Genomic DNA, 14,592 nt, shown 5'->3' on the forward strand with positions numbered 1-14,592 from the left:
CCTCTTCAGGATCTAGTGACATTCTCCAGGGTCTGGTGCCCTCTTCAGGATCTAGTGACATCATCTCTATGGTCTGGTGCCCTATTGAGGATCTAGTGACATTCTCCAGGGTCTGGTGCCCTCTTCAGGATCTAGTGACATTATCTCCAGGGTCTGGTGCCCTCTTCAGGATCTAGTGACATCATCTCCAGGGTCTGGTGCCCTCTTCAGGATCTAGTGACATCATCTCCAGGGTGTGGTGCCCTCTTCAGGATCTAGTGACATCATCTCCAGGGTCTGGTGCCCTCTTCAGGATCTAGTGACATCATCTCTAGGGTCTGGTGCCCTCTTCAGGATCTAGTGACATCATCTCTAGGGTCTGGTGCCCTCTTCAGGATCTAGTGACAGTATCTCCAGGGTCAGGTGCCCTCTTCAGGATCTAGTGACACCATCCTCAGGGTCTGGTGCCCTCTTCAGGATCTAGTGACATCATCTCCAGGGTCTGGTGCCCTCTTCAGGATCTAGTGACATCATCTCCAGGGTCTGGTGCCCTCTTCAGGATCTAGTGACACCATCTCCAGGGTCTGGTGCCCTCTTGAGGATCTAGTGACATCCTCTCCAGGGTCTGGTGCCCTCTTGAGGATCTAGTGACATTCTCCAGGGTCTGGTGCCCTCTTGAGGATCTAGTGACATCATCTCCAGGGTCTGGTGCTCTATTGAGGATCTAGTGACATCATTTCTTGGGTCTGGTGCCATATTGAGGATCTAGTGACATCATCTCCAGGGTCTGGTGCCCTCTTCAGGATCTAGTGACATCATCTCCAGGGTCTGGTGCCCTCTTCAGGATCTAGTGACATCACCTCAGGGTCTGGTGCCCTCTTCAGGATCTAGTGACATCATCTCCAGGGTCTGGTGCCCTCTTCAGGATCTAGTGACATTCTCCAGGGTCTGGTGCCCTCTTCAGGATCTAGTGACATCATCTCTATGGTCTGGTGCCCTATTGAGGATCTAGTGACATTCTCCAGGGTCTGGTGCCCTCTTCAGGATCTAGTGACATTATCTCCAGGGTCTGGTGCCCTCTTCAGGATCTAGTGACATCATCTCCAGGGTCTGGTGCCCTCTTCAGGATCTAGTGACATCATCTCCAGGGTGTGGTGCCCTCTTCAGGATCTAGTGACATCATCTCCAGGGTCTGGTGCCCTCTTCAGGATCTAGTGACATCATCTCTAGGGTCTGGTGCCCTCTTCAGGATCTAGTGACATCATCTCTAGGGTCTGGTGCCCTCTTCAGGATCTAGTGACATTATCTCCAGGGTCAGGTGCCCTCTTCAGGATCTAGTGACACCATCCTCAGGGTCTGGTGCCCTCTTCAGGATCTAGTGACATCATCTCCAGGGTCTGGTGCCCTCTTCAGGATCTAGTGATATCATCTCCAGGGTCTGGTGCCCTCTTCAGGATCTAGTGACACCATCTCCAGGGTCTGGTGCCCTCTTCAGGATCTAGTGACATCCTCTCCAGGGTCTGGTGCCCTCTTGAGGATCTAGTGACATTCTCCAGGGTCTGGTGCCCTCTTGAGGATCTAGTGACATCATCTCCAGGGTCTGGTGCTCTATTGAGGATCTAGTGACATCATCTCTTGGGTCTGGTGCCATATTGAGGATCTAGTGACATCATCTCCAGGGTCTGGTGCCCTCTTCAGGATCTAGCGACATCATCTCCAGGGCGTGGTGCCCTCTTCAGGATAAAGTGACATCATCTCCAGGGCGTGGTGCCCTCTTCAGGATAAAATGACATCATCTCCAGGGTCTGGTGCCCTCTTCAGGATCTAGTGACATCATCTCTATGGTCTGGTGCCCTATTGAGGATCTAGTGACATTCTCCAGGGTCTGGTGCCCTCTTCAGGATCTAGTGACATTATCTCCAGGGTCTGGTGCCCTCTTCAGGATCTAGTGACATCATCTCCAGGGTCTGGTGCCCTCTTCAGGATCTAGTGACATCATCTCCAGGGTCTGGTGCCCTCTTCAGGATCTAGTGACATCATCTCCAGGGTCTGGTGCCCTCTTCAGGATCTAGTGACATCATCTCCAGGGTCTGGTGCCCTCTTCAGGATCTAGTGACATTATCTCCAGGGTCAGGTGCCCTCTTCAGGATCTAGTGACACCATCTACAGGGTCTGGTGCCCTCTTCAGGATCTAGTGACATCATCTCCAGGGTCTGGTGCCCTCTTCAGGATCTAGTGACATCATCTCCAGGGTGTGGTGCCCTCTTCAGGATCTAGTGACATCATCTCCAGGGTCTGGTGCCATCTTCAGGATCTAGTGACATCATCTCCAGGGTCTGGTGCCCTCTTCAGGATCTAGTGACATCATCTCTAGGGTCTGGTGCCCTCTTCAGGATCTAGTGACATTCTCCAGGGTCTGGTGCCCTCTTCAGGATCTAGTGACATCATCTCTATGGTCTGGTGCCCTATTGAGGATCTAGTGACATTCTCCAGGGTCTGGTGCCCTCTTCAGGATCTAGTGACATTATCTCCAGGGTCTGGTGCCCTCTTCAGGATCTAGTGACATCATCTCCAGGGTCTGGTGCCCTCTTCAGGATCTAGTGACATCATCTCCAGGGTGTGGTGCCCTCTTCAGGATCTAGTGACATCATCTCCAGGGTCTGGTGCCCTCTTCAGGATCTAGTGACATCATCTCTAGGGTCTGGTGCCCTCTTCAGGATCTAGTGACATTCTCCAGGGTCTGGTGCCCTCTTGAGGATCTAGTGACATCATCTCCAGGGTCTGGTGCCCTCTTCAGGATCTAGTGACATCATCTCTTGGGTCTGGTGCCCTATTGAGGATCTAGTGACATCATCTCCAGGGTCTGGTGCCCTCTTCAGGATCTAGCGACATCATCTCCAGGGTCTGGTGCCCTCTTCAGGATAAAGTGACATCATCTCCAGGGTGTGGTGCCCTCTTCAGGATCTAGTGACATCATCTCCAGGGTCTGGTGCCCCCTTCAGGATCTAGTGACATCATCTCCAGGGTCTGGTGCCCTCTTCAGGATCTAGTGACATCATCTCCAGGGTGTGGTGCCCTCTTCAGGATCTAGTGACATCATCTCCAGGGTCTGGTGCCCTCTTCAGGATTTAGCGACATCATCTCCAGGGTCTGGTGCCCTCTTCAGGATCTAGTGACATCATCTCCAGCGTCTGGTGCCCCCTTCAGGATCTAGTGACATCATCCCCAGGGTATGGTGCTCTCGCAAATATTTGTCATGAGATAAAATAAGATTAACAGATTGACAGATTAACTAAAATATCAATTTTCATAACGCATAGATCATTCAAGCCTTCATAGGCTACATGGGTTATGGAAGGGATATTTTATGTACAGCTATGACCGAGCATTACAAGGGACGTCACACATCTATAAACAAACACAACTCTTTTGGTTACCGTATGTCTAGGACCTCATTTTCAGGTTCTGGTAACATTGCTGAATATTTGTCTCAGTCATTGTTATCGGATAAGCTTGAGATCAGCTTGAGATGGGCAAATAAAAGTGACAAAACCTTTTCCATAGCCCCAAGAACATGGTCCCTTGTACGATTACGACAGTACCACGATCATGTGAAAATGTTGTATCAAAAGGTACCTGTAAACTAGTATATCAATCGTCATAACCTATATATCATAGGAGGCCTTATTAGCTACGAATTTCTATTGCTGTATAGATAACCAAAGGGACCTGGACACCTTTGATGAAACATGGCCCTTTGAATGTTGTCCTGACACACATCTAGTTGACATTGAATTCCCTTTCGACAATCATCAGTCGTCTTCCATAACATAATCCACTTTTTCGGCTACCCTTTTGCAGCCACCTACAGAGAAAACCTGTTCACTTTCAGGCCAGAATGTGAGTTCTTCCATAACACTTTCAACTCTGTCATCAGTCACTGCGTAACCCTTAGCAACCATGCTGTCCTTGATGCATCTCCTCACATGGGATTTCTCCAGTGGTAGGAAGGGGATGTATGCTGTTATCATGTGCTTGGTGATCAACTCACTGTGCCAAAGTCCAGCTGAAACACATTTCAACAGTTAATACTCCACACCAGTGATGTTATCATCAGGATTTCATTTACCATGTTTTAAGAATATTTGAATATTTTGTTTTCAATTGTATCAATATATCAACACATGTGTCAGTATAATTGGACGGCCGATGCTTTTAGAATTCCGTATGGTATTTCCGGGCACAAATGATATAAAAATTAATAATCAATTTATTTCTTACATTTTGTGTGGAGTGCATCATGGGCTATGAAGTTTTCGACGTCAGACAGTTTGATATCCTCCCGAGGGTAGCCGTGAGACCATTGTTGATACACATACTCTTTGATGTTATGCCCGCCTTTGTTACTGGAAGAAATCAGATAAACATATCATTTTGAACATGACCGAGGCAAAATACAACAAAACTATTGTTCATCGAAACACAATATTGTCTCTTTGACCCGTTGCCTACAGCAGGGCAACACTCATGACTTGGCACGTCAAAAAAGACCACTATATTCGGTCGGTGCATCTGCAGATTCGATACCAAACTGCCAACATTAACTGCTCGGACAATTTGAGTCGAGGCCAATTAGTCGCAGAAACGTACCTATCGTGTTCAGGGTCACAACATCCGACCCGGAAGCGATACGCTGTGTTTTCCTTCAACTTCACCGTCAGGCACGCCTTAGTGTAGACAACATCTGACGTTCAGAAGCCTGGGACAATATACTATGCATAGATAAGTCCAGGTTTCATCTAGGCAGCTCTAATGGACATGCAAGGGTCAACAGGCGTCAAGGGGAACGTTTTTAGCAACGCTTGCTTCACACCAGAGCACCTGGGTACCGTTGTACAAAACAACCTTAGTGCTACGTTAAGTCTATGTTAAGGTATGGGAGTTACGATCACCTTAGCACTAAGATTGCTTTGTACATTGCACCCCAGTACACCAGAAATGGGCTTCTCACATTGTACCTATGTGAGGAATCGAACCCGGGTATTCGGCGTGACGAGCGAACACTTTAACCACTAGGCTACCTCACCGCCCCTAAGAGAGGAAGAACCAGTGTTGCTAATGACAGTGTTAGCATGTACCAGTCACATACTCATCACACAGGTCCGAGTGTGGTCAGACAATTTCTCCTGACTTGACATTTGTCAGACCATTTTATAACTTTGATAATGGGTGATGGCTGGCCTGGGAAATAGGAAATACACTACAAACTGCCTTTTTGTGATCTCTCTGTGCGCTAATGTTAAAGGTCATTTCCCTAACTATCTTGCAAGATTCTCAGCACAGAAATCATCTGAATGTGTCATACTATTTATATTCAAATTCTGTATTTCATCTCCAGCTGCGTTACTGTAAGAAAAATAGAGGAACATGCCTCAAGCAATAAAACACACAACAAAACGTCCTTTACCCTCTTGTTCTTTGGAGTGAGTGAGTGGGTATGGTTTTACGCCGCTTTTAACAATATTCCAGCAATATCACGGCGGGGGACAACAGAAATTGGCTTCACACATTGCACCCACGTCGGGAATCGAACCCGGGTCTTCGGCGTGACGAGCGAACGCTTCAACCACTAGGCTACCCGACCGCCCCCTTGTTCTTTGGACACGTTGAAGGTTAAACATGGCAACATGCCTTTTTTTATATGCTTGGTCTCTAATGTTTAAGGATCATTTCCCTCAAGATCTCGCAGGATTTCAGCATCTCAATGTTTTGGTATGGTCCGAATTCTTTCTTTTCCTGTTGGTGACTCACCTGAGAAAAATGTAGATGGCTTTGCGGTAGTTGACCCCTCCAACCGTATAGTGGGAGTCGAGATAGGGCGCGATGGTGTCAATGAGACCTGACGGCATCTTGTCCATCTCGTCAAATATAAACAGTGAGCGAGAACAGCGGGTGATGTTGCCCTCAATCCAAGCATGCAGCTGGTCCTGTAAAATTATTGATAACTTGCGTTAGTAGTCTCACCATGATTACACCAGCAGGCGTCTCTCCTAACTTACCACCATGGCCTCGGCCCCCATCTGTCATACATCGAGCAGACGACATTACGAACACGATCCTAACTAAACACATAGCATTTATTTATAAGTAATGATAAGAATTTATGGATGAACAACTTCTTTATTACAATTAAGAGCGACGTTTCGGTGTAGGTTCTAACACCGTTATCAAGCAAGTGCGGTTCTAACGGTGTTAGAACCTACACCGACACGTCGCTCTTAATTGTTATAAAGAAGTTGTTCATTCATAAATTCTTATCCTTACTTAGTACTCCAACTTCTAAATGCCTATCAAAGAAGTCATTTATTTATAAGTGTTGCTTGACATGACTTGTATGTACGGACATTGATATTGGTAAATTAAACAGAACATGGCAACAAAATATCAGACGTTCTTGTGGGGGTCTTTACCTTTGGAACTGGAAAGGATGTTATAGTTAGAACACTACTCCGAGGTTTTGTTCGGCCCGAGGGATTTTCCCGAGCTCGGGGTTACATTTTCAATCAAGTTAGTGTTTTCACTAACTTATGAACAGCAAGAAATACCTTATAGTGAAACAATACAGTAGTCGCGGTACAAAACGAATTCAGTGACAGCGGGCGAGAGAGAGATCACGTGCAGCATGCAGACAACTGAAGTCATGACATGCAAGACTGAACACCCTTTCAACACCTGCCCCGGTGGCTCAGTGGGGAAAACAGTGAGTTACAATACTTAATATATGTGCGGTTGTAGGCTCGATCGGCGTCATGTGGAAACAATTGTTACTTTTAACCAGCCAAACATAAACATAAGGTGCGTGTACAAATGTTGTTTATACAATTCAACTGTAAAACACTACGACTTACAATTAAACTGTAAAACGTCTCACCTGAAAGTAGTACCTCTCACATGGTTACAGTGAGACAGCAAGATGCCTACAATACTATTTAGGCAAAAGTGCAGTAGGTGTATAAAGACACCCCCAAACAAAACCTTGTATCCCTAACCTCATACAGTGACACATTTCCACCATAAAATTCTTTGACTGCAGAGATAAGATGAACAAACTTGCAACATTGAGGATTTTTATCCTGGGAAGTGGAATACATAAACATGATAAAGACTACTACATGTACCAAACAAACCCAATAACCATGTACCTTATAGAATGGCACCATTCTTTCATGTCGAAACTCTTTGGTTGCAAGGATGAGATGAACAAACTTGCTGCGCATCCCTTCTTTATAAAGGTGCTCTGCTACAATGCGGCTCACGTAGTTCTTCCCAGTGCCAGTCCAGCCATGGAAGGAAAGAGCCAGAGCCTTGGCTGGTTCCGCAGACTTGAGGTGTCCTCGAATGTGATTGGTCACAGCTTTCAGTGCAAGATGTTGGCCATACAGCTTCTCCTTAAGTTGCTTTGACAGTCCTGAAGTATGAAGTCTTAGTTTGTTTGTTTGTTGTTTAACGCCGCACTCAGCAATATTCCAGCTATATGACGGCGGTCTGTAAATAATCGAGTCTGGTCCAGACAAGCCAGTGATTGACATCATGAGCATCGATCCACGCAATTGGGATACGATGACATGCATCAACCAAGTCAGCGAGCCTGACTACCCAATCCCGTTAGTCGCCTCTGACGACAAGCATAGTCGCCTGTTACGGTAAGCATGAGTTGCTGAAGACCTATTCTACCCCGGATCTTCAGGGGTCATGAAGTCTTAGAATTGATCCAGAGACCACTGTTAAGTATTACTGACACATTACAGGTGTACCTTATGGACGGCAGCATCACTGGTTCCCTGATAATATCTATTATTGAATGCTTAATATGTTTACGTATCTAACTCGTGCAAATCTGTCAATCCTTCTAAAATGTATATTTGGTAAGGAGATTCAGGAAACATACCGGAAACTGCGCAAATAATGTACTGCAATATTTAAGATGATGAACGCATTAATATACCAAAACTATTTCTATGAATCTGATTTAAAACTGTGTGAACTACATAAAATATAATGTCAGAACGTCAAACACTACTGATATAATATGGGAAAATCAATTGCAAGGGCATTTGCTTGGCTAACCCAGCAATGATTGTGTTGCCGTTTGTATTTCCCTGAACCTAAAACTGAGGTCATGCCCACAAAAGAGTAAAACCCTGTTCTTATTAAATATTAAAAAAAGTTATTATAGTTGACATAATCATTCATAAGAATTGACTTCAATATATATTATTTTTTTTGCAGATATACAGAAAATATGCACTCCAGTTTTTTCGCTTGTAAATACCTCCATAAATTAAATTATTGAAGACAATTCTTAAATAATCTATGTTCCATAGAAAGCTATCACGTTTCATGGATAGTTGCCAAACTATTGATACCTAATTTTTAATGTTGTTGTGCTTGTTTGAAAATGTAAGGTGGCAACGTCTACCATACAACCGCTGTTCACGTAACCGCCGCGGTCACTATTCTGAGATGCGTCGTACATGACCAGGGCAACATAGTCGTAAAACAGTTAACTTACATATTATATAAAACGTAGACAGCAATCTTTGAACATATAATCCTTCTTGGCGCCAGAGAGGAAAGTCAAAGTTCGGAATATTGTCAATGCGACGTTTATATCGTATGCATAGCTCAACATATGTGCATACATATAAAGTCTTACTTGCGTATTTTATTCGCTCAAAGTTTTCTGGGAAGTGTATTATAAAAATCTTTGCTGCATAGCACAATTCGGGGGTGTATTCGAAAAACAGCGAAATGTTTGCCAAAGAATACGTTAGACTATGTTTACTATTATTTCTCTTACATACTGATATCATGTACATAAATATATCAAGATATTAATTTTGGAAATTTAATCCCCTACAATTAAGTACAATTTAAATTTTGAAGGTATTTTGAACATAGTTTATCATCCAAAACTGGCTCCCAAAGCTGATATGGCTTGGGTGAGATCAAGCGATATCTATATTGAAGACAATCTCATAAAAATCAGATCTTAGTTTACGCAACCGCTAAACAAGGATATGAGGACATCCCATTTGGGTTCACGTCATAACGACCTGTCACCGACCAATCACAGCGTCGTTTACTAACCTAGACCATCTATTAGCCATTCTACAATGTTCTCTTGTTCAGGGGGGCACGGGTGGCCCAGTCGTCTAAGGCGCCGCGATTCCCTGTGCAGAGTTGCGTCCCTTGGACACGACAGAAACCTACAGTGTGGGTTCGAATCCAGGTTCGCCCCGACTATGTTTCTGGGTTTGTCAGCACCATACCCGTGCTCCTGGGTTTCACCGAAGTAGTAAACGTCTGAGACCTGCTTCGGGCTTTCCTCCCACATTAAGCTGACACGTCGTGATATAACTGGAATGCTGTTAAAAGCGGCGTTAAACCTAACTCACTCACTCACCTACTCTTTTGTACAGGTTTCAATTTTGTAATCGAATATTTATCAAAATATGTTTCGAAGCGTAGTAGCTAATGTGAAATTAGTGCCGTAAAGCACGAGAAAGCGGCCTTCTGATTGGCTAGTGTCGACTTCTTGACAGTCATCCCATTGGTTGGTCAAAGTTCGCGCAAGGTCGGTCTGACGTGACCCGTAATGGGATGTCATCAGATCTTTGTTTAGTGGTAGCGAGAACTAAGATCTGATTTTAATGAGATTGCATTGTAGATATTGCTGCAATGAAATTGCATCACAATGCTTTGCAGACAATTGTGACGTCACTGGTTACCATGACGTCACAATCAAATGACATCACTAATGGCTTTGCCACTGCAGCTGTTAGCAGTACTTTTTACACTTAAGATACTGCTTATTACTGTCTACAAACTGAAAAAGTCGGAAGAATGATGTTGGATGATAAATTAAATCTCACCCTCGTGTCTTTTGATATCAAATATATCAACGCTTGTTGATAAAAGTGGAAAAGCTCCTTGGCAAGCCTCGGAGTTTTTCCACTTTTATCAAAAGACATTTGGGTGAGATTCTCTATTTATTACCCACAGGATCAGAAATAACCGAGTTCATAAAAAAACAAACATATGTGAACTTGTGCAAGCATCACTTCTCGCGCACCAGTGCAATGTTTTCGTCATCTGGATGGCATTAATGACGTCATTCAAATCTACTTGTTACATGAGGACGGAATGACGTCACACTAGAAACGACGCCATAGCTGCAGATTATTGACGTCATTCGACAATTGTGGTCGTCTGGGACAGCGGTTGTGATCAGTGCATTTTTTGTAAAGGGGGGCTCAAAAGGATTAAGAAATAATGGGTAATAAATACATTATTACACTCGCATGTGTGTCATACTGGTTTCACGAGACTCGTGTAAGAATTCATGTATTACCCTCGCTCTCGCTCGGGAAATACAAGAATTCTGACACTCGTTTCGGACAACTAGTGTGACACACATGCACGTATAACAATATCTATGCATGCCTAATATTTCGAAGGCTTTCACAGCCACATCGACTATTTGACCTGTACTGGCTCCTAGGTTGCGATAAGAGAGACGGTTCAACCTAAGCGATATGGCACAGTTAACTGGGGTCCGTTAACTGGTTCCACTGTTGTTACGCGCAGCTAGCAAGTTTTGACATACAGGACCCCAGTCAATGAGACCGGTAAGTCCCAGCAGGACTGGTTGGTTAAAACTGGGTGCAGGCTAAAACGGCACCTCAGCAAAACGTCACCGATTTCTCTGGCGAAAACGGCACCGCATTTGGCGAAAACGGCTACTATGTGTCGGGCGAAAACGGAACCTCTATGTTTAATAACGATAACAACGATTTTTGTAGTAATATATAGGGTTTTGTTTACATGGTATTTGATGTATTGAGTACATCTGAAGCCGTAATGTGAATTTCCGATCACCTCTTCAATGACGGGAGCTACGCATTTCACACAGCGGAAAGGGAAGTCAGTACGGACAATTTCTCTATAACGGGCCATAGAAAGTCCGGTTCCACTGGTCACAGTTATCACATGATACAGCATGTTGATTTTTTTTCTGTCATTCTTCTCGCAAACTTCAAAACTTAAAAGCGTATAGTGAATAAAAGTCGGTGAGTAAATTGGAGTAGGGGGCTAATTTCTTATTTGTTTTATTTCACAATTATTTGTGTTTGTAAGAGACGATGTGAGTTTAATTTCTATTATCTTTCGCCAAAGCTATTATCTTTCACCATAAGTTGAGTTGCGTATAAGCTAAGTTGGATTATAGTTGGAGCAGAGGCTAATTTTTCTAATGTAAACTTGTTTTAACATCTCACAATTATTGGCCTTTGCAAGTTACAATGTAAGTTAAATATCATTCATTTGACCGAGGTAAAAAAAATAATAAGGTGCCGTTTTCGCTCGAGTCGAGGTGCCGTTTTCGCTTGAGTCGAGGTGCCGTTTTCGCCCGGTGACGTTTTGCTGAGGTGCCGTTTTCGCTATAACCCGTTAAAACTTCCTGTCGTATCTAGGCATACGGTCGAGACCCTAGGCATACACAACACTGTCAGCATTGTAAATATGCTAAAACTGAAACCATGACTACATCGATTAAATAACCTTGTGTTTTCGTCGCGTGACAGTATATTTTTTAGCATATTTATGTACATTTATTTGTTAGGGAACCCCTCTTTATAAGACGGAACGGGAGCAGGGCGCCGTTGTGCAAAACAACCTAAGCGCTTCGACTGTTCAAGGAAGTATATACAATAAGTCTATGTTAAGGTATGGGAGTTACGATCACCTTAGCGCTAAGATCACTATGTACAACGGCTCCCTGGTCAAGTACCACCCGTACACTTACCACCCAGGACCTACCTGTGAAATTGTTGTGTAGCCATCGATCATCGCAAGTTTCAGCAAAGTTGCTTCTTACTGAGTCATAGTATCCTTCGGCGACTTCAGCTGTTAGTTTTATAACCTCGACGAAGTCAGCAAAGGGATTAGCACATGCAGCTGAATGTACCCAGCATGCGACAACGATACATGTTGCAGCTAATAGTGTTTGTCCTTGCATGATCACAATATTCATCCCAGATTAAGGTGGTCCGTCAACTGAACATATTATGCTTTCATCTGTCCACTCTTTCAAAACCAATCGACTAAAAAAGGTTATTTTTAGTATGCGACTGTACCAACTCACTACATACACTGGATTATCTCCCTTCAGTTTGTCAATACATGTCAGATCGACCTTTATCAAAACATCAAGTCTAGCATTCGCATCCGCTAAATACGCGAACCCAGTGTGTGTGTGTGTGTGTGTGTGTGTGTGTGTGTGTGCGTGTGTTTATTTGCTTATGTGCGTGTGCAGTGGTGTTCACACACCTCCCCCCGAAACTTAAATTTTTTTCTAAGTGCATTCTTATGTTGGCCAATGAAAAGCATAGAATCTGTAACTGAATCGTTTGACAACGTTTTCAACCAAATAACTTTACATTGACTATTTTGGGGCAAACAGACACAAATTAATTCCTGCATTAATTACGTTTTCTTAAAAAAAATTAAGAGCACCCTCCTCGTTTTTTTAGTGTTCTACCACACGAACTATTAATGCACCCTATGGGGACACCCCACCCCCACCCCAGTTTAGAACTGGTGTCTATCAATGCTTGTGGTATGAGGCGACACGTGGATTGGGTGGTCAGGATTGTGAATTTGTTTGATTGCATACATATCCCAACTGTTTGGCATGTTGATCAACCACTGGTTGTCAAACTCATCCTTGATTATTTGCAGGCCGTCGTGATAAAACTGAAACATGCAGATGCAGGGTAACACAACATTCACTCACTTACTTATATGCTTTCATTGATGCTGTACAGAAACACATTTTACTATATCATTGTGTCTTGTATCTAAACATATCAAGTTTATTGCGTTTACCATACCATCATCAGCACTGCTGTTTCAGCTTGTCATCCGGCTCACCCGATTCACTCCTCATGCTTGTCCAAGGCATTATCCGTGATCCCAGTTCTCTGTGTCCGGTTGTATATGAGCATTTAATGCTGAAACCATCTTAAACATACTGTATTGTGCGTCCCTTGGGCATGCCAGAAACCTATGATTGTGGGTTCGAATCCCGGTTCGCCCCGATTATGTTTTTTAGGTTTGTCAGCACCATACCCGTGCTTGTGGGTGTCACGGAAGTGGTAAACGTCTGAGATCTGCATCACTTCGGGCTTTCCTCACACATTAAACTGACACGCCGCGATATAACTAGAATAATGTTAAAAATCGACGTTCAACCCATCTCACTCACTCCTAGTGTGGATTGACATGATACAAAGGAACGCTGAGGTATTTTCAGCATGGAACAGTTAAAATGAGCTTGAAAACAACAGACAACATATCTTTGTCAGTTTAATCCATGAAACATAGTCGTCAATGAGAAGAGGATGGACCTTGTAAGATGAGCTCAGGGGCCCCGTTCCACAAAGCGATTGTAGCACTATATGACTGTCGAAAGTCTATGTTAAAGTATGGGAGTTACAATCTTTGAAAGCTACGACTGCATTGTGGAAAGGGGCCCTGGAATTCGCGGTTGAGCACAAACATATGTAAATTGTATATGACCCCCTTTATCCTTCCAGAAGGGACCCTTGAAGACCCATCTTCCTGAGGCAAGAGAGTAAACAGACTTTTATAGTCAGTTAACTCCTTTGCCTCGGGGAGAGGGTGAAGACCAGGGTTAGAATTGCTCTTCAGCAACCCATGCTTGTCGTAAGAGGCGACTCGGGAACTGGTGGTCAGGCTTGTTGACTTGGTTCGTACCGTATCCCAATATTTAGTGGATCGATGAACATGATACTAATCACAGGAGTGTCAAGTACAGATTCGTTTGTGTACAGACTGCCGCCATATAGCTGGAATATTGCCGAGTGCTGCTTTAAGCAACAAACGACAAAATGAAATCCAAGCAGAAGCATGCAGGGAGCATAAACAATTTAACATATTAATTTTGTACAATCAAGAATTTCTGTGGATGAGCTAGCATCATCAGACAAGATAGGTGAGAACATGAACACAGTGAAACATTGTTAATATGGAACATACACTCCCGTGAAACAACCTATTCTCAGCGTCATTAGTCAAGGGTCACCTACGTATGCATTGTGTCAAACATGAACAAATACCAAGCGTCAGCTGGTATGAAAATGTTGACAATGTGATTAACATTTGAAAACAGTTTGTATATGCCAATGTCAAAGTGATTGGGTGTTTTCATGAAACCTGAAAAATGACTTTTTAAAACAATGAAAAGCGAAAGTGATGGAAAAAGCGACCCAAAACACAACGCAAACACTGATTTAGCCCATGCTCGTGTCAAACAACAGTCAATGTGGGACTTAGTATATAAAATGGTTCGTTCCCAATGCAACTTAACCAAACTCATGGAAGTTGAAAATGTGACATTTCATCTCTCATTTTCTCGGTAACTCCTTAATAATAACGCTGGGTATAGCTTAATATATTTTCGGATTTTCAAACCATGGGTAGGGAGTATTGTTCTGTAATGTACAAGTAGCCATTGGTATTTCTTTGGAA

The 14,592-nt window shown here is 43.6% G+C and overlaps 1 protein-coding gene across 1 annotated transcript; it reads right to left on the reverse strand.

Moving 5' to 3' along the window:
- Positions 1 to 2,995: 2,995 nt before the first annotated feature.
- Positions 2,996 to 12,197, reverse strand: LOC124144498 (torsin-1A-like). The gene is made up of 5 exons (XM_046513929.2): positions 11,860 to 12,197; positions 7,182 to 7,447; positions 5,791 to 5,966; positions 4,261 to 4,385; positions 2,996 to 4,045 (listed from the first exon to the last, which is right to left on the reverse strand). The coding sequence occupies exons 1-5, from the start codon at positions 12,071 to 12,073 to the stop codon at positions 3,792 to 3,794; spliced, it is 1,035 nt and encodes a 344-aa protein (XP_046369885.1). The 5' UTR covers positions 12,074 to 12,197; the 3' UTR covers positions 2,996 to 3,791.
- Between the last annotated feature and the right edge of the window lie 2,395 nt (positions 12,198 to 14,592).

The sequence above is a fragment of the Haliotis rufescens genome, unplaced genomic scaffold (genome assembly GCF_023055435.1).
Source record: "Haliotis rufescens isolate VD_foot unplaced genomic scaffold, xgHalRufe1.0.p SCAF_7, whole genome shotgun sequence".
In the NCBI taxonomy this organism is placed as follows: Eukaryota; Metazoa; Mollusca; class Gastropoda; order Lepetellida; family Haliotidae; genus Haliotis; species Haliotis rufescens.

Excerpts from the sequence above, each read along its gene's own strand:
- LOC124144498 (XM_046513929.2), bottom strand. The coding sequence starts at position 12,073 with ATGAATATTGTGATCATGCAAGGACAAACACTATTAGCTGCAACATGT. Across the intron at positions 7,448-11,859 it reads GCTACACAACAATTTCACAG|GACTGTCAAAGCAACTTAAG; the intron begins GTAGGTCCTGGG and ends TTCATACTTCAG. Across the intron at positions 5,967-7,181 it reads GAATGGTGCCATTCTATAAG|GACCAGCTGCATGCTTGGAT; the intron begins GTACATGGTTAT and ends ATAATTTTACAG.